The following is a 20211-nucleotide window of genomic DNA, read 5'->3' as shown; positions in this document are numbered from 1 at the left end:
CTAACGAACAGGATGGCTTTGCCTCGCTAGTGCTGATGCAATAAAAATAAATACTGACTCATTAAAGATTTATTGCTGGACAAGCAACCTGACAGCACCTGTAGAGGGTGCACTGGTGACACTGCCGTAGTGTGAAACCTGACACAGATAATACGGCCAATGGATAACTTGCAAATAAGGACAAGTAAAATCCAAGGGAGCCTACATATGCTCCTTCGGTAACAATGCATGATGAGAGAAGAAACAATTCGAAGAGTTTGGCTGGCTTTTGTGTGGGAAGCCATAATTGAATGAAGTGAGGGTAGTATCACAGAGATGGGACATGGATGGAGAGTTTAGCTGTGTTGAATGTTACAGATAGATTGCGCAGGTATAGTGCACCATGGTTGCATTCATAGAGATTGTCTTCAGTAATGTTGAGCAAGTTGTTGTCATAGTTTGGGCAGAGTTCAAATAGACTAAGGGATTTGAGTAGAGAGTGATGGGAAAGGTAAGTGTGGAGCTGAGCATTAGCAATGCATTTAATGACCTGAAGAAACAAAGGGAGATTAGAAATGAGTGCTATCTGGAGAGGATGGAGGGGTTGCGTGTTGGAGGGTGTGATGATGGAGATATAGTGCTTTTGCAAAGGGACTTATTTATAAAGTCAGAGGGCACTGGGGGAAGGAAAGGTAGTTTAGTGCATGAGAGGTATTCCAAATTCTGTCGGGTCAGGTAGGAGTGGACTTGTCAGCACAACTCTGCATAGTCTGCTCTAATAAATAAGAATGCAATAAAACTCAGCATTAGCTGATGGTATATCATTGGAATGTTTCATTTTGAAGATAATGGAATGAAATGGGGGTCAAAAGAATCTTTCAACAGGGATAGCTAAATCATTCAGTTTGTGAAATCTACCACTGCAATGAATACAGGTCAGAAATTTTCATGCCAGCATTTAGCCAGAAGGTAACATTCCATCTTTAAGCATTTTGAAATCATAAAATGGTTCCAACACAGAAGGAGGCCATTTGCCCCACTGAGTCTATGCCCGCTCTTTGTAACAGCAATTTAGTATTTTTTCTAGTTATAACCTTGAGACTGCACAGTAAAGGAAATTTTCACTCAAACACCAAAATATGCCTATCAATGGCTTTAGAAATGAGATCAGTTTCAAACATGACAACAAAGCAAATTCGGCCATCATTAATGTGCAGCAACTGAAAGAGATGTTTAAAATCGATTGGGGAAACACTAATCTCGAGGAAACATTAACAACTCCAGTATCCTAGCGCATACTTAGCGTATACCTGAGCCACCCCCAACTATCACAAACAATATCCACTGTAAACCTGTAATAATGCAGTCTACCCATTTCTGCACAAAAGAAATGACAAAAAACTATAGGCCAGAATTTTACGTGAGTCAAGGAAGTCCTGCTGCCGGGATCAAAAGTGGGTCCTGAGCCCACACGGTCGGATGGTGGGACCCTGGGGTGATTTTAGCAGCAGCGGCCTCTTAATTGGACCAATTAATGATGGTGGCTTGCCTCTCCGAGCTGCCGATCCAATCAGAGGGCAGGCAGCTTGGCAGCCTTGGCAGCACCACCAATAGAGGTGACCGCTGCTGAGGCTGCAGGGAAAAAGGGAGGGCGCCTCCATGTTGAGGTGCCTTTGAAGGGCAGATAAGAGTATTTTTTAATGTGCCGGAATTGGACAGGCAGGCCTCAGCGATTGGAGGGGCGAACCCTCCAGCGTCAGCATCAGAGCCACGGAGGCGGCCATTCCCGCCAGGGGGCCCCTCAATGGGCCATGAAGTGGCAAGAAAGAAAGGCCTCCCCCACCCCGGGAAGCCGCTGGGAGGCTGCCTCGTTATATCTGTCGGTCTCCTCACGCAGCGGGGGCCTGTCTAGATTTGACAGGGGTGTAAAAGACCACTTAATTGAATTAATTGGCCACCCGCCTACCATGCTTCTGCCCTTCCCGTTTCGGGGAATACCCCGTGGTGGTAGGAACACATTGGGCTTCCCTCCTGACACCTTCCACTGTCATTTTGCGAGCTCTCCCGCTTCCGGCCCGTCTCTAGAGGGCTGTTAAAATTCCGGCCATTGTTTTTAATCAGTGTGAAATACTTAATGGTGGCATGAGTCTTACTGCCCATGTCATATTTGTGACAAATTGACTTCTGTTATTTAGTAAATTGTAACTACTGTTGAGTCCTGAAAAATAAAAAATAATTTTGATAAGGGATGTTCTGGTTATATTTCTCCTAAATGCAGAATAAAAAAAGCCAGGTTGTTATTATTTATTCTTCGGTCTAGTTAATCATTAATTAAGTAACAATCTAAACAGGGAACACCGAACATTACCTGTCTCTCTATAATTTTCGGAGTTTTGGGGCTCATTGTAAAAAAAACTCAAAAGGAATTTCATCATAACAATTATTTTTTTAAATTATTTTTAAGACGTATACCAACATCAAACGAATGAAGATAGGTTATTTTGAAAGCGATGGGTACTGGATCCCAACCCCCAGCATGAAGCGAGCCATCATGGAAACTAAACAACTGCTGGAAGAAGCTGGACACACGGTGTGCTTACTATTCCTCAAAGAGAATGGAGAAATTCCTGGAGGTAGAGGGAGGGTGAGGAGGGATGATGGAGAAAAATTGAGCGGACTAAGAAATGATTTACTTTTAATTCATCTTTCTTCCCCGTGTCCCCCATCCCCACAACCAACCAGGATACTGGAAATACATGTATGAAATCATGGAAAAAGAATCTATTTTGTTTTAGTGTACTAATATATTAATCCATGCAGTGAAAAGATGATGCTGAATTCACCATTCAGTGATCTCCTAATTTTGACTGACGTGTCGGGTAACATAACAAACATATGAAAATGATGGGGAGGAAAGGTCATTTGGCCAAATTTGGTTCAATTCTCACTGGACACTATATCTTCCAATAGAAATTTGTTCTCCACATTCCTATGAATTGCACAAATCTTTGTGTCATCTGTGAACCTGCTGACCATTTCCCAGCATCTATACCTAGGCCATTTATGAAGGTGGTTAAAAAGCAATGGCCCGAACACTGATCCCTTTGGGATTCCACTGGCAATATGTCTCCAGGTAAATCCACAGCCATTAATAATAATTTACTGCCTATGCAATTTTTCATTGATTTCACAGCATTCTGTTTATTAGAGTAAGTTATTGTTAAATCATCAAATCCTTTCCGAAAATCCATGTAGACAATGTCTCCTAGGATACCCCAATATCTTCAAAAAATTCTAGCAAATTATTAAAACACAAACTTCTTTTGCAGAAACCATACTGTGTGTCACTGATGATTACCTTTCTATGCAGGTGATCATAAAGAGTGTGTCATATGATCGTTTCAATCATCTTACATGCCTGACATCAGACTAATGGGCTTATAGTTCTCTGAATTTGCTAGTCAGTCTTTTTAAAAATTGGAAGTAGACAAACATCCTTCTAATCAAAGGGAACAATTCCATACTCTTCTCTCTTTGGCCTCCTTATCTCGAGAGACAATGGGTAAGCGCCTGGAGGTGGTCAGTGATGTGTGGAGCAGCGCCTGGAGTGGCTATAAAGGCCAATTCTAGAGTGACAGGCTCTTCCACAGGTGCTGCAGAAAAATTTGATTGTCAGGGCTGTTACACAGTTGACTCGTCCCTTGCGCCTCTGTCTTTTTTCCTGCCAACTGCTAAGTCTCTTCGACTCGCCACACTGATGGTTAGGCCAAATTCATTGCAGGCAGCCGCAAACCTGTCGATGAGACTCTGCAGACACTCTTCAGTGTGAGATGTTAAAGCGGCATCGTCAGCAAAGAGGAGTTCCCTGATGAGGACTTTCCGTACTTTGGACTTCGCTCTTCGATGGGCAAGGTTGAACAACCTGCCCCCTGATCTTGTGTGGAGGAAATTTCCTTCTTCCGAGGACTTGAACACATGTGAAAGCAGCAGGGAGAAGAAAATCCCAAAAAGTGTGGGTGCGAGAACACAGCCCTGTTTCACGCCACTCAGGATAGGAAAGGGTCTGATGAGGAGCCACCATGTTGAATTGTGCCTTTCATATTGTCATGGAATGAGGTGATGAGGGGATGTAATCTGGACCATCCACCCAATTTATTGTAAGGTGCCTTATTCTGTCTAAAATTATATCTTCATCTATTTTAATATTTGCAAGTTTCTTAGCTACAGTAGAACCTATAGCTGCTAGTTGAACATCACTGAAAATTAATCATTTAGCACCACTCTCCATTGAACCTGTCCTAAAGCTTCTTTCAATGGCTATATATGGTCTTTAATGGCTCTCTGATGTCGAGCATTGCTTAAAAAATATTTGGTACCACAAATGTCTACTGTATTCTGCATTAATCTCATAGTTGTTCTGATAGCTACTTTGGTTTTTCTTAATTAAGCACAATATTGTCTCTCTTCTCCTCTTCTCCACTGAATTAAATTCCATTAATCTGTAGAGGTATTTTAGCTTAAGTTTAATTTGTCCTTTCAGATATCTAGTAAGCCATTTTGGATTTGTGCCTTTTTTGTATCATTTGGGACATCTATTTCGGTGAACATGTATAAGTTGTTATTCAGGAATGTAGGCAAAATAATGCTGGAAATCTGAAGCCAAACTAAAACCTGATGGACCAGCTGTTCTTGTTCCTGTCTGTCTATTTTGTTCCTTCATATATTTGATAAATTTAGGTGTTTAAGATGATTAAAGGAGTGGAAACAGTAGATAGAGAGGAAGTATTTCTTCTGGTGGTGGGGCATTGCTGGTAGGGTGGAGGGGGGGAGCAGAACAAGGTGTCATAACTTTAAAATTAGAGCCAGGCAGTTTAGGGGTAATGTTGGGAAGCACTTCTTCACTCTAAGGGTAGTGGTAATCTGCAACTCTTTTCCCACCAAAATGATGTTGAGACTGGGGCTCAATTGAAAATGTCAAAACTAAGATTTATAGATTTTTGTTAGGCCAAGGGTATTAAGGGTAACAGAACCAAAGCAAACTAAGATACAGATTAGATGTGATCTAATTGAGTAGCAGAACAGGCTTGTGGCCTACTTTTGTTACTATGAGACACTGCTGGGTAGGAGATGGTGGTGACTTCTGATTAATAGGTCAGTAGAGAGGCAGTTTGACCTCACTTCACTTCTACTTCATGACCTTCTCTACTCAGTGCTAAGCTCTGTTTTCATTTGTTTTTTTCTTATTCTCTGGTTGTACTACCCTGAAAGCCACACTGTGAGGCACAGTGCAGCTTTCGAGCAGAGAGATCTACCATTGACCTTCGTCAGCTACAGGAGAAATGCCGCGAACAACAGATGCCCCTCTATGTTGTTTCCATTGATCTCACCAAAGCCTTTGACCTCGTCAGCAGACGTGGTCTCTTCAGACTACTAGAAAAGATTGGATGTCCACCAAAGCTACTAAGTATCATCAAATCATTCCATGACAATATGAAAGGCACAATTCAGCATAGTGGTGCCTCATCAGACCCCTTTCCTATCCTAAGTGATGTGAAACAGGGCTGAGTTCTCGCACCTACACTGTTTGGGATTTTCTTCTCCCTGCTGCTCTCACATGCATTCACGTCTTCAGAAGAAGGAATTTTCCTCCACGCAAGATCAGGTGGCAGGTGTTTCAACCTTGCCTGTCTAAGAGCGAAGACCAAAGTACGGAAAGTCCTCATCAGGAAACTTCTCTTTACTGACGATGCTGCATTAACATCTCACACTGAAGAGTGTCTGCAGAATCTCATCGACAGATTTGCGGCTGCTTGCAACGAATTTGGCCTAACCATCAGCCTCAAGAAAACGAACATCATGGGACAGGACGTCAGAAATGCTGCATCCATCAATATCGGCGACCACGCTCTGGAAGTGGTTCAAGAGTTCACCTACCTAGGCTCAACTAGCACCAGTAATCGGTCTCTCGATGCAGAAATCAACAAGCGCATGGGAAAGGCTTCCACTGCTATGTCCAGACTGGCCAAGAGAGTGTGGGAAAATGGCGCACTGACACGGAACACAAAAGTGCGTGTGTATCAAGCCTGTTCCCTCAGTATCTTGCTGTACGGCAGCGAGGCCTGGACAACGTATGTCAGCCAAGAGCGACGTCTCAATTCATTCCATCTTCGCTGCCTCCGGAGAATCATTGGCATCAGGTGGCAGGACCGTATCTCCAACACAGAAGTCCTCGAGGTGGCCAACATCCCCAGCTTATACACACTACTGAGTCAGCGGCGCTTGAGATGGCTTGGCCATGTGAGCCGCATGGAAGATGGCAGGATCCCCAAGGACACATTGTATAGCGAGCTCGCCACTGGTATCAGACCCACCGGCCGTCCATGCCTCCGCTTTAAAGACATCTGGAAACGCGACATGAAGTCCTGTGACATTGATCACAAGTCGTGGGAGTCAGTTGCCAGTGATCGCCAGAGCTGGCGGGCAGCCATAAAGGCGGGGCTAAAGTGTGGCGAATCGAAGAGACTTAGCTGTTGGCAGGAAAAAAGACAGAAGCGCAAGAGGAGAGCCAACTGCGAAACAGCCCTGACAACCAATTTTATCTGCAGCACCTGTGGAAGAGTCTGTCACTCTAGAATTGGCCCTTATAGCCACTCCAGGTGCTGCTCCACAAACCACTGACCACCTGCAGGCGCTTACCCATTACGTCCCGAGACAAGGAGGCCAAAGAAGAAGTGGTTGTACTATGAGTGCCACAGAAACAAAATTGTTCAGTACTGGAAGAACATGCTTGTGGTTCACGAGAATATGACTCAAATTCACAAAGGGACTCTGTCTGGGAGGGGGAAATGATGGTTGTGAATGGCAGACCCTGGTTACTTGTCTTTACTTTCTTGATCTAGGTACTTGAGAAATGAAATAATTCATAATGTTCAGACATTTTTCGCTTTTCTTTCAAATTGGCAATCCTGGGGATTTCAGGGGGTCTGCATGTACATCCCGCTTCATCTGTTGACTTACCAGAATACTATTTCTGTGAACATGTACAAGTTGTTATTCAGGATTGTAGGCACAGTTTTTCTTTGCTTAGCTAACAATGAGATTTGGAAGCTAGGACAAAGGTCACTGGGCATCTGACAGTGTTTACAGCAAACATTGGCAACTGTGTCAATAATTTCTGGTGATCTTCACAAAGATTTAAAAAGCGCTGACAGTGGGGTTCAAGAGTTCATTGCAAACCAATTCTTTCTTGCCATGCATATGTGAATTCGATGGAAACCAACAAGATTTCCTCTTTACATATTTTTCACTCTTGTTAATAATTCAGATACTGCCGAACTAATCAGTAAGTTATAAATTGGCTCAGAGTTCTTTGTTGCAGGAATATCTGAACTTTAACCCTATTTGAATGATTTTGAATTACTTTAGAATTATACGGAATGTCGAACACAGAAACAGCCCATTTAGCCCAACTGGCCCATCCCAGTATTTATGCTGCAAATGAGCCTCCTCCCATCCCTCTTCAACTAATCCTATCAGCATATCCTTCTATTCCTCTCTCCCTCGTGTTTATCTAGCTTCCACTTAAATGTATCTATTTTGTTCACCTCAACTGCTCCTTGTGGTAGCAAGTTCCACTTTCGAAACACTGACTTCTCTGTATTCTTTCAGAGAAATTTGTAATTTCTATTTTACAAATTTCAGGCAATGAAGGACCTTAAAATAGGTTATGTAAGAAGTGTGGAGTGTCTGTTTCTTTTTGTCAGTTCCCTTGTCAGCCAGTGCCTTCAATTCAATACACCAAACAATTTACTCTTTGTCTCTCTCTCTTTTCAGTTGATATCATTCACACCGCCAAAAATGTACTATGCTATGAATGAACTAATTTTTCAGGGAGTTCTTGCAGACCAGGGTGCTACACTTCGAGAAAGCCTGTAAGTAAGCTCAATGGATTTGAATGTACAATATTAGCACATCTCATGAAATCATGAATAGCTTTTATTAAATTTTGTAAGCAACAAGATTATTTGTGAAGGGAAAGCAGGGGATTGCAGGGATACCGGCCTGCACCCCACCCTTCTCCCCAAAGTGAATAGGATGTGTTAAATGGAGTCAAAAAAGATTTATAAACAATATGGTATTTTCTGTCCAGACAAATATCAGCACTTTGGTCTATTTATAATTTTCATGTCATTTTTAAATGCACTTTAATTTTCAGTTCCCTCACCATCAACCCAACAGTAATTCCTTCCATCCAGTTCTCCTGACGATAGTTATAAGCATCCACTACTTAAATGTGTAAATTGCAATCAAAGTTGGAAAGAAACCCCACTCTCTCGAAACAATCCTCATTTATAGCTGGCAAGTTTTCCTAGAAAATCAAATGAGCCTGACTGCTGCATACACTAGAACTAAACACTGGCATATGCATATTTTTCCTTTGGTTTGTCCTGATAAGGTTATTGGTTTGTTTGGAAAAACCAATTGCTCTATGTTGTAGCTGTCTCGGGACATTGATCCTGCTGTCAGTCCTTTGCGTGCTTTCTCCATTATGGGTCCCAGACTCATCTGACGTTTCATGGGCATGAAATTGGAATCATTTTAAAAATGCTACAAGTGCCCTTAGACCACCAAAATGGTGAGCAGGTTCCTGCTCTTTGGGTCATTGCTACTCACCTGGGCAAGGCCTCAGCCATAGTCATTTATGGCACAGAAGGAGGCCATTCGGTCCATTGTGTCCATGCCAGTCTCCACAGAGCTGTACTGTCAGTCCCACTCCCCAGCTCGATTCCCGTAGCCCTGCAAGTCTATTTCTCTCAAGTGGCCATCCAACTTTCTTTTGCAGTCAGTAATTGTCTCCAATGCCACCACCCTTGTGGGCAGCGAATTCCAGGTCATTACCACCCACTGTGTAAAAAAGTGCTTCCTCATATTCCCCTCATTTTGCCTAAAACTTTCCATCTGTGTCCTTGTACCATTTGTTAATGGGAACAGCTTTTCCTTGTCTAACTTATCTAAGCCTGTCATAATCTTGTACACTTCTATTAAATCTCCCCTCAATCTCTTTTATTCTAAGGAGAACAAACCCAGCTTTTCAGCCTAACCTTGTAACTAAAATCCTCCATCCCTGGAACCATTCTGGTAAATCTCCTCTGCACCCTCTCAAGGGCCCTCACATCCTTCCTGATGTGTGGTGATCAGAACTAGATACAATACTCCAGTTGGGGTCTAACCAGACTTTTATAAATGTTCAGCATAACTTCCCTGCTTTTGTACTCAATACCTCATTTATGAATCCCAATATCCCATATGCTTTACTAACTACAGTCTCAATATGTCCTGAGGCCTTCAAAGATCGATGCACATGCACTCCCATTTCCCTCTGTTCCTACACACTCTTTAGAACTGTGCCATTAAGTATATATTGCCTCTCCCCATTCCTTCTGCCAAAATGCATCACTTCACGTTTGTAATATTAAATTCCATCTGCCACCTCTCTGCCCATTCTGCCAGCCTATCTATGTCCTGTTGCAGGCGGTTCATATCATCCTCACCGTTTGCTGCACCTCCAAGCTTTGTGGCATCAGCAAATTTTGAGATTCAACTCTGTATTCCAAGATCCAACTCATTTATATATAGCAAAAAAAGCAGTGGTCTCAACACTGACCCTTGGGGAACAACACTGTCTACCATTCTCCAGCCTGAAAAGTAACCATTTACTACAACTCGCTGTTTTCTGTCCATAAACCAATTTTTTTTATCCAATTGGACACTGACCATAAGCTTCAATTTTGTTAACCAGCCTTTTATGTGGTACCTTATCAAATGCTTTCTTAAAATCCATATAAGCAACATCTACTGCATTCCCTTCTTCAACATTCTCTGTTACTTCATCAAAAAATTAATTCTAGTGTTGTCAGCAGTGGCACAGTTTAGCACCCTTGCATCTCAATCAGTAGGTTGAGGGTTAAATCCCATTCCAGAACTTGAGCACAAAAATCAGGGCTGACGTTCCTGTGCACTGAGGGAGTGCTGCACTATCAGAGGTGTTGTCTTTTGGATGAGACATTAAACCAATGCCCCATCTGCCCTCTCATGTGGGTGTAAAAAGAGTCCAAGGCATTATTTCAAAGAAGAGCAGGGGAGTTCTCCCTGGTGTCTTGACCAATATTTATCCTTTTCAACATCACGAAAAAAAAACGATTATTTGGTCATTATCGCATAGCTGTTTGTAGGAGTTTGCTGTGCACAAATTGTCGGCCATGTTTTCTATATTGCAACAGTAACTACACTTCAAAGCAGTTCATCAGTTGTAAAACATCTTGAGCCATCCAGTTGTCGTGAAAGGTGTTATATAAATACAAGTCTGCCTTTTTAGTAATCTGTTTGAGGACAGATTGCTGGACGACTGAGACACTCTGCAAGCCCCTTTGCACACTGTAATCCACAGCTATGATGAACAGCAGTCTGAGACTGCATAGTAGTAAGCTGAGCTTGCATGACAGCAATCTGAGCTCCATTGCAGCACTCAGATGTAGGGTGGCTGCTGTTTGTGTTGCAATGGAAACTGAGACAAGAAGTCTGATGCTGCATCATGGTTGCATCCACAAGTGTGCGAATGGAGTTGGCCACCATTTCCATGCTGGAAAGGATGGGTTCCAAACTCTGCACAAAGGTCTGTACCAAATTGGTGCTGGACTCCTCCATGGTCCTTGACATTGATTGCACTGAAATGTTGTTAAAAGGACGTATTAGATTTCACAAATACAGGGAGGGAGAGAAGAAAGAATACGAGGAGGTTAGAACTAAAACAGCTTGGGGAAGTTACCTGACTTCATCTCAATAAAGTGGAAGCCATGGGAGTACATGGACAAATCTTGGATGTGTACTCCAGCTCAAGGTCCATTTAAGGGCACTTGGGGCATATTCACTAAATCTTTCTCTCCCAAAAGAGGAGTGAGGCAAAGGTGGCCACTGTCCACATCCTTTTCTCATCTTCAATTATATTTTGAATGCCATTGTAAAGGATGGATTTGAAGAGCCCATTCCAAATATTTCTGTAAGATGTGACATTCCTTTCACAAATGATGTGATGTTAACAGAATCACCTGGAGTTGTAATGTACACTATCCTTTACTTGAAAATGTGTTAACCAGTGGATAATGGTGTTGCATGCCCTGAAGTATGGTATTATGCTTTGCATGGTTCAAGAGGGAATGTTGTGGTGAATGCAATTTCAGCCTGGAAACAGATGCTAAGAAGTAAAGGACATTTTAGTATTTCTTGTAATTCTTCAAGGACAGCAAAGTCTCAATGCAGTTTAAGCTAATATAATATCTGACGTGTTAAAATAATTCTCCTGCATGTTTCAGAATATCTAGGCATGCATTGAAAAGGCTTCCTTCAGCTTATGATAACCAGGACCTCTTATTTGCATTATTATATAATTCAGCTATGTTTTGCTTAGGGTCGCTGACCTGAAACGTTAACTCTGCTTCTCTCTCCACAGATGCTGCCAGACCTGCTGAGTATTTCCAGCATTTCTTGTTTTTATTTCAGATTTCCGGCATCCACAGTATTTATGTTTTGCATAGTCCTGCTGTGTAAAGTTAACTTGCTTTCTGATCGTACAAAAATCAAGAGGCAATTAATTTATGAACTTTTTTTTTAAATATGAAAAGTACCTGTTATCTTTCTAGACTAATACCTTGTCTTTAAAAGAAAAATTACAGTGTACTGCAAAATGCTAGAAAATGATCTGTGAAAAAATAAGCATCCCCTGGAAGTGGGGAGCATCACTCCAGTCCATCAGGGAATAAATCTTGTTTGTTCTGTGCTCACTACTTCCTTCAGAAATATCTAAATCTGCCAGAACATAAACTGAATTTTGTTTTGTATGCTTTAGGTTTTCCTTCACTACAAGTGATAGAATATTAGATGTGTAAGCAACTTAAATTATGGTAAGCTCATGTGTATTAGGCAATGCTTTTAGTTTACATTTACAACAGAAAAACAGGCCAATTTTTGAGGTTTGGCCTCCAAAACACTAATAAAGATTCAGAACTCTCATCTAATAAAAATAATTTAATCAGTCGTCATAAAGCAGTAGTAGCCCTAGACATATTTAGGGTTGCTTTAAGTTGTCAGCTTTTTTGAAAAATCTAGGATTTACTTTTTTATATTACAAATACCATGAGTTTCTTAGTCTTCAAGAAGTGATCTATTTTATTTTTACAAGCATGTGTATTCAATGAAAATTAATTCCAATTAAACTGGTTTGAATTTTCCAGTAAAGGAGACATCATTGATCGTAATTTGAAGTTTCAGATGTCCATGTACACTATGCCTAAAGCAATGAAAAAACTCTTGTATTTTCTTCTGAAGCCTTTTGTAAGTATAATGGTTCCCTCACAGGTGGGTTTGGGCAAAAGGGTAACAAAAACGCATTAGAAATTTATGTAATAAAGACAGAAATTGCTGGAAATACTCAGCACATCGGGTAGCATCTGTGGAGAGAGAAACAGAATTAATGTTTCAGGTCAATGACCTTTCATCAGAACTGGCAAAAGTTAGAAATGAAATTAGGTTTTGAGCAAGGGGAGAGTTGGAGAAAGAATAAAAGGGAAGGCCTGTGTTGAGTGGGATTAAATGGCAGGGTAAAAGGGAGTGGTAATGGAGCAAAAAAAGAAACAAACGATGTGTCTAGAGCAGGTATGCTGCTGTCTGAAAGCAGGGAATACAGTATACTAAACTGAAAGAAATGCACGTAAATCACTTTCACTTGGAAGGAATGTTTGGGGCCTTGGCTGGTTAGGAGAGGGGAGGTAAAAGGGCAGGTATTGCGTCTCCTGTGGTTGCATGGATATGTGCTATGGGAAAGGGAGGGGTGTTGGGAGTGATTGAGGAGCGGATCAGGGTGTCACGAAGGGAATAGTGCCTTCAGAATGCTGGGAGGGGAGGGAAAAATGTTTGGTGGCATCATGTTGGAAGTGGCGGAATGTGGAGGCTGGTGGGGTGGAAGATAAAGACGACGAACCCTATCATGGTTCTGAGAGAAGAGACTCTACATTGGGGAGATCAAATGCAGATTGGGTGATTACTTTGCAGAACACCTCCGTTCAGTCCTACCAGTCCCCAGCTATTTTAATTCTCCACCTTGTTCTCAAGCTGACCTCTCTGTCCTCAGCCTACTGCAGTGTTCAAATGAAGCTCAACATAAGCCTAAGGAACAGCACCTCATCTTTCAATTAGGCACTTTACAGCCTTCCGGACTCAACATTGAGTTCAACAATTTCAGATGGTAATTTCTGCCCCCATTTTGTTTCCTTTTCTTTGCATGTTTCAGTTTTTCTCATGTTTTTGCTTTCAGATGCCAGCACAACTGCTCTAGGCATATTGTTTGTTTCTTTGTTTCTTTTCTTGCCCCATTGTCACTCCCTTTGGTCATGCACAACTAACTATACTGTCATTTAATCCCACCCTATCACAGACCTTCCCTTTTATTCTTTTTCCCACCCTCCGTTTGCTCAAAACCTATTCCTTTTCCCAGTTCTGATAAAGGGTCATCAACCTGAATCATTAACTATTGTTTCTCCCTCCACAGATGCTGCTGACATGCTGAGTATTTCCAGTATTTTCAGTCTTTATTTCAGATTTCCAGCATCTGCAATATTTTGCTCTTGGAAATGTATGTGTTGGACAGACAGGCACTGCCTATCAAGAGCATTGCTAAGATTGTAAAATGTGAAGGGAATTCTATTATGAAGTATATTGGTTCAATCCTAACCTGTTTTTTTCAAGCAAATGAGCTATTTTTTTATTTTATTTATTTATTTAGAGATACAGCACTGAAACATGCCCTTCGGCCCACCGAGTCATTGCTGACCAAGAACCACCCATTTATACTAACCCTACAGTAATCCCATATTCCTTACCATCTAGATTAGATTTTTTTTAGATTAGAGATACAGCACTGAAACAGGCCCTTCGGCCCACCGAGTCTGTGCCGACCAGCAACCACCCATTTATACTAATCCTACACTAATCCCATATTCCTACCAAACATCCCCATCTGTCCCTATATTTTCCTACCACCTACCTACACTAGGGGCAATTTACAATGGCCAATTTACCTATCACCTGCAAGTCTTTGGCGGTGGGAGGAAACCGGAGCACCCGGGGAAAACCCATGCAGTCACAGGGAGAACTTGCAAACTCCGCACAGGCAGTACCCAGAATTGAACCCGGGTCCCTGGAGCTGTGAGGCTGCGGTGCTAACCACTGCGCCGCCCTATTGTATCAGAGGTGAAAACTCTAAGGTACTGTAGTGCGGGGGTGGGTGGGGTGAGGGGGGGGGGGGCGGCGGGGGTGTGATTGAATATTTTTAAGGCAGAGGTAGATAGATTCTTGTTAGGCAAGGGTATCAAAGGTTATCAGGGGTAGATAGGAGTGTGGAATTTGAGACTCAAACAGATCAGCCATGATCTTATTGAATGGCAGAGTGGGCTACAGGGGCCAAATGGCCTACTTCTGCTCCTAATTTGTATGTTTGTATACAGTACCTGTCTGATAGATGGCAAATGGAAGCTCAGATAGCTGCTATCTTGACTTTGGGCGCTAGCGTTGAAAGGGATTTCTGGAGCAGCACATTACGCCTGCATTATGTCTCGTGCAGGGCTCTAGGCCTGCTGAGGTGCCGTGCAAAGAGAGGGGCCTTAGCTCCAAGGGAGGGACACCTGCTGTCCACAGAATGCCTGCTCCCTCACCAACCACTCTCAGTGCCCTTGTTAGTGCCACACTGCCAGCTGGGCCAGGATGCCCCATCCCACACTGTGAGGCTGCAGCCTGTAACCAGGCCCTCGAGTTCCAGAGCTGCTCAAGGTTGCAACCATGGACATCGGAAGTGTCCTCAACAAACTGTAACCACTCAAATATACACTTTAGCAGAGCCCTAGGATATATGAATAAATGCACAAGACAGGCACTAATAGATTGCACAAAGGTGATTCTTAATTATTACTGTTAACAATTATACACAGATTAAATTGAGTTGTTGGATTACATTTTCTGCATTTGGTGTTGATGATATTTGTAGTGATGTGAGGGCAAAACCCATAAGTACTGGGCTGAAGAAAGGCAATCAGATGGTGGTAGTGAGCACAATGAAGAAAAGGATTGGGGACTGTTGAGAGGGAATTTTATGCTCTTCCCTCTGTGGTGGGTTTGGAGACGGGAAGAGCATAAAATCGGGTGGGATGTGGCAGGGGGAGGGTTCCCACCACCATCCTGCCTCCACCAAAATTTTAGTCTTTGGTGGGAAGGCCTGTGAATGGCCTTCCTGCCCTGCTGCCAATTGAGTCCTTCAACTGGGCAATTAACACTCAATTAATGGCCTCCACCTTCTGCAGCCGCAGTTAGCTGTGTGGTGGGCAGCTCTGTTGCCGCATGGGAAGCACGGTACGGAAAACCATGTGGGCTGCTTCCCAGCTTTGATGTTGGGGGGGGGGGGGTTGCGGGGGGAGAGGGGATTCTCTCATAGCACAGAGTGCCTGAATGAGGGATCTGGCAGCGGGAAGTGGGGAGGCTCATTGAGGGCCACCCCCTTGGCCTTGCTGCCACCCCTCCCCCTCAGTGACACAAACCTTGCGAGACCCCTCCCATCCTGACCTACCTGAGGCTTGGTTTTAGCAACGCTCTTCGGCCTACCATAGGTGCAGCTGCAGCTGCTGGCCTGATTGGCTGGCAGCTCTGCATGGGCGGGACTTCTGGTGACCAGGTCCTTGATTGGTACTTAATTCGGCAGGCCTTCCGTAGAAGAGGTGGCATGGGGGTATTGGTTCCTCCGGATGTCGAGACCCCTGCTGCCAAGATAAAATCCTCCCCCACCCTGTTTTGGAATGGGAGGTATTGTTTATGTGAAATGCTCTGACATGAGCTGCTCTCTGAGTTCTGACAGTTAGGAGCACTAGTGTCTCATGCTGTTCCCCCTCTTCGTTTTACTTCTGTGCCTACTCCTCCCTCTCCTCTTTCTCTACTTCTTACTGCCCAAACAGTGGTAAGAGCTGGTGCCTCATGATGTCATAGTTGGGCAGCATGCAGCATACAACTATAAATCGGTAATTACAGTCAGAGCTGCAAACAGTCCAGGCAGCGAAAGCATTGCTTGAACATAGAGACCGTCTGCTCTTGTCGTCATATGACTTTTAATGTAGGCATGCTCAGTGGCTGTGCCATGATGCTGGAGAGGAGTCATGAGCTATGCCTTTGTCACTCAGTAACCAGCTTGTGACCTGACAGTATGTTTGGAATGAAGATAGCAGAGGATGAATGAATCATGACTACTACCAGGAAACAACTGGTTAAACTAATTGACAGTTAACTAAGTTTATCTTTCTTTCTCTTCTTTCTTGAACAGAGGTAATTGTTTGGGTACCTTCCAGTCCTAAAATACAGTTTGTATATCTAAGGAGGATTGAAAAATCGTTGTCAATAATCTCCTCTGATTTCATTCATTATCAAGACCCAGTGTCTTATCAATCTTGAGTTCTATTTTTTCCGGAACCAATCTCTTTTCCACAGTTATCGCTAACAATTCTCACCCAGTATGCCTAATCATCATTTCCACCATTATTTGACACAAGTATTTATTTAATATCTTTGTCATACCTTCATAACTGGATTTCCCTCTTTATCCTTGATTTTTTTTAAATCAAAATTTATTATTCAGATGCTAGCAATACCACCATTTACTTGACTCTCTTTAGATGCACTGAGAACATTGAGGCAGCCACATAGAGTGAAACTGAAGTCACAAATAGGCCAGAAGTTGGGATGGTAGGTTTCCTTCCTGAAGGACATTAATGGACCAGTTGAGTTTTTAATCACAATCGGCAGTCTCCACAAATTACAAATGTATTGAATTCAATTTTACAACAAACTTTGAACTCTCAACCCTGGGCTAGGTCATCAAGCACCATAACCACTAAGCTACAATAACCTATACAACCCTTCCTTTAGCTGTAATTTTACCTTTTATATGTTTATAAAAGCCCTTACTATTTCCTTTTATTAGTGGTTACCCATTTTTCATCTTACCTTTTCGCCCCATTATAGCAATTAATCATTTAGGAGTACACTTTATTTGTCTGACTTCATGTTCTATGACTTTGGTAAGAAGAGGTTAATTAATTCATTCAATGGTGTGCTGCATCGAGAGGGCGGAAGTTGGTTAGATTTGTATAACTGTTGTTAATATTTGCAAAACAAATTCCTCAGTATTTGGAAGTTGAGGCTGCATTCCTAGCCTGGGCCTCCTTAGTGGTCACTACACACTCCGGTCAGCAGGCCAGTGCAGCTGTCTTCACTCTGTCAACTGACTGCTGATCTTGTCCTGATCTGCTGGCATATGGAGTTCTTGCTCCAGCTCTGCTTCCTTCTATTTTGCTGACTTTCTAAGGGGCACCATAGCTTACAAGGCCAGCAGAAAGTCCCCAGTGTAAGGCTTTGGCCTAATTTCTGGTCTTTCACAATTGGATGTTAACGGCAAGCCCTTAATTTTCCCCACAAAATGCAATACATTCTCAGGTAGATTGAGATGCCAATCTTTTTGATTTTAGTTTTATTATAAGATATGATTGAATGAAAATAGCAGTGACCAGAATAGTACCTTTGCTGTAATGGTGGTGATATTCATAAGAGCATCTTTCTTTGATTCATTTTTCAGAGTCCTAGAATCGCTGATAGCTTCAAGGCAATGACTGGAATAAGGTCAGCCATGAATTAAGAAAAAGGATGAGAAGATGTGTATTTGCATATTTTAATAGAGATTTTGGTTGATCACTTTTGTAGTTAAAGCTGTTCCTTTTATAAAGCATATTTCAAAAGAAATTTGAGAAGGTAACGTTCTCTGAAGAACAGGTTTCGTACAAGTGAACTTACACAAATGGTCCAATTTTCAAAAAGTGTAAAGAACATATCTAAACAGAATTTTGGTATTGTTCCACAGACTGGGGACATTAGCTCCCTATCTCTTTAACCTCCTTCAGCCCTACAATACACTGAAAACTCTGCATTCCTGCAATTCTGGCCACTTGTGCATCATCTTTCTTCCTGTTCCCCACCATTGGTGGCTGTGCCTTCAGCTGTCTCGGCCTAAGCTCTGGAATTCCTTCCCTCTGGAAATCCAATTTAAAAATAGAAAATTCTGGAAACTCTCAGTTGGTCAGTCAACTTCTGTGGAGAGAAGGAGGTAGGGTCAACAATTCAGGTTGATGACCCCCTGAAGGGTAGATACACCTGGAATGGGATACACCTGGGATGTGGGCAACATTTCTTCAGTCCTGGGAGTGGGTAATCCACTCTTCCTCTGTACTGAGGGGTCAGAAGTAAAAAAATGAAAAATTAAAACATAAAGAAAAAGAAATTCATTGAAAATTTATCAGGGAGAAGAATTGTACAGCTGATTGAAAATACTGGTGGCATTGTCCCTTGGGCTAAATAGAGCAGTTTGATTTTTTTGAATGTCAGTCATCTGTGAGTCTTCTCACCTGGAATACATTGGTGGAAGAAATGATCGGGTTAAACTGCAAAACTACATGGTTCAGAATATTTGGCAGAGGCTCAGGGAGATTTGAACTCGCTCACCTTATTTGCACGCTCCAACACCAATTCCTGCCTGAACCCAGTGGAAATGTTGTGAACGCGGCAGGCGGGAGTGGAAAGTCACGAGGGGAGGGTGGGTGTGCGTACAGACCACTGCCTTGAACCAACAGGAAATCGGCAGAAATTGTGGTCAGTGCGGCGGGTGGGGAAGACCAAAATATCCGTGTGGCCAGGAGAATAAAAAAGAAACATACCTGGGCCTCCTATGGCCCTGGTGCTGCAAGCTTACGGGTCCGCAACTGTGCGGCTCTTAGTCCACAGTTAAAAAGACATCCGTGTCTGTATGATTTCAGCAGACAGTGACTTTTCCAATTAAATAAGATCTCTGCTTTTCTGAGACCTCCCATGTCTGACATAAGATAAATTAAGATGGCGGGGTTTGGGAACGCATCAGGAATACAGCCACACAAACCCCACCCCCATCCCCACCATCTTAACCCCTCCACCTGCACTACTCCTGCCAGGGGAGTGGGGTTAAAATCAGGGTATTATATTTCGATTCAGAAAAATTGGGCTGAATTTTATGAGGCCGCTGGCATCAGGGGTCATGGCGGTGGGTGGGGGGGGGCCCGGAAAATTCTTCTGGGAGAGGCCCGCCACAACCCCGACGCCGAGAAGGCCCCGCTGCATTTTACCAGTGGCAGCGAGGCCTTGTTGCGTTCCCCCCTGCCACCAAGTGGCGGGGCCTTCATTTAAATATTAAAATTAATGAAAAAACATGCAAATCAACTTACCTTGTCCCAGCAGCCATCCCACGTCAATATTATGGCTGCCGTTGGAAGTCCCGCGCCTTCGGGGTGGGGAGGGGGGAGCAGTGAAATCTTCAGGTCGGGAGGGGTGTAGGAGCAGGGAAAACTGCTCCGATTGGTTGTGGGGATGGTGGGAAGGGGTTGAGGGCCAAATGTTTTGAAGGTGGGCGGGGGGGGAGTGGGTTAAAGGTCGTTATTTGAAAAAGCAGTTTTCCCGGGGTGTATATATAATTTTATTTATTGTGAGCTCATTGGGCGGGGGGGGGGGGGGGGGGTGGCGTGGATGGGAGAGGGAATGCAAAATTTGAATAAAATTTTATTTCAAATATAAGTGTGGTGGGACCTTTAAACATTTAAATTTACATGAAGGGCTTGAAGCCCTTTAAAAATAGTGCCTGCACGGTGCCGTCAGATGCCATTGCCGGGGACGGGGGTGGTTGCTCAGCCCCCTCCATTTAAATAAGCAGCTCTGTAACACAGGAGTCTGTGCTCTACGGGCTGTTCCCAGGGACGCACACTGAGACAAACATCAACTGCTGCTGGAGGACTATCAATTCAGCGAAAGACGCCCTTTGGTCTGCCCGAAACTTGCTGGTCTTCCAGCACAAAGAGTTGTCCACCAACGATTGTTGCAGACTGGCACATTCCAAGGTCCAGGACTACGTGCTGAGGGACGCACTAAAGCTTGGGGCAGCCGCAGCAAAGGCTCAATGGGGAAAGACCACAGTGTAAGGTCCCCCCACCAAGCTGAACGGAGGGGCTGGATCCATGGGAAACCCCTTGAACTGTATCGGGAAAATTTCTGTCTCCTGTATAATGTAAAAAT

The 20211-nt window shown here is 43.2% G+C and overlaps 1 protein-coding gene across 1 annotated transcript in view; it reads left to right on the top strand.

Annotated features, from left to right (window-relative positions):
• Window positions 1-20211, top strand: part of LOC137373190 (fatty-acid amide hydrolase 1-like) — a 95636-nt gene that overhangs the window by 34341 nt on the left and 41084 nt on the right. The window contains exons 8-11 of the mRNA XM_068038047.1: window positions 2444-2569; window positions 7813-7910; window positions 12267-12366; window positions 17699-17742. Of these exons, the coding sequence (XP_067894148.1) occupies window positions 2444-2569; window positions 7813-7910; window positions 12267-12366; window positions 17699-17742 (368 nt within the window). The remainder of the gene's footprint in view (window positions 1-2443; window positions 2570-7812; window positions 7911-12266; window positions 12367-17698; window positions 17743-20211) is intronic.

The sequence above is a fragment of the Heterodontus francisci genome, chromosome 8 (genome assembly GCF_036365525.1).
Source record: "Heterodontus francisci isolate sHetFra1 chromosome 8, sHetFra1.hap1, whole genome shotgun sequence".
Lineage (NCBI taxonomy): Eukaryota > Metazoa > Chordata > Chondrichthyes > Heterodontiformes > Heterodontidae > Heterodontus > Heterodontus francisci.
This window is presented reverse-complemented; position numbering and strand designations above follow the sequence as displayed.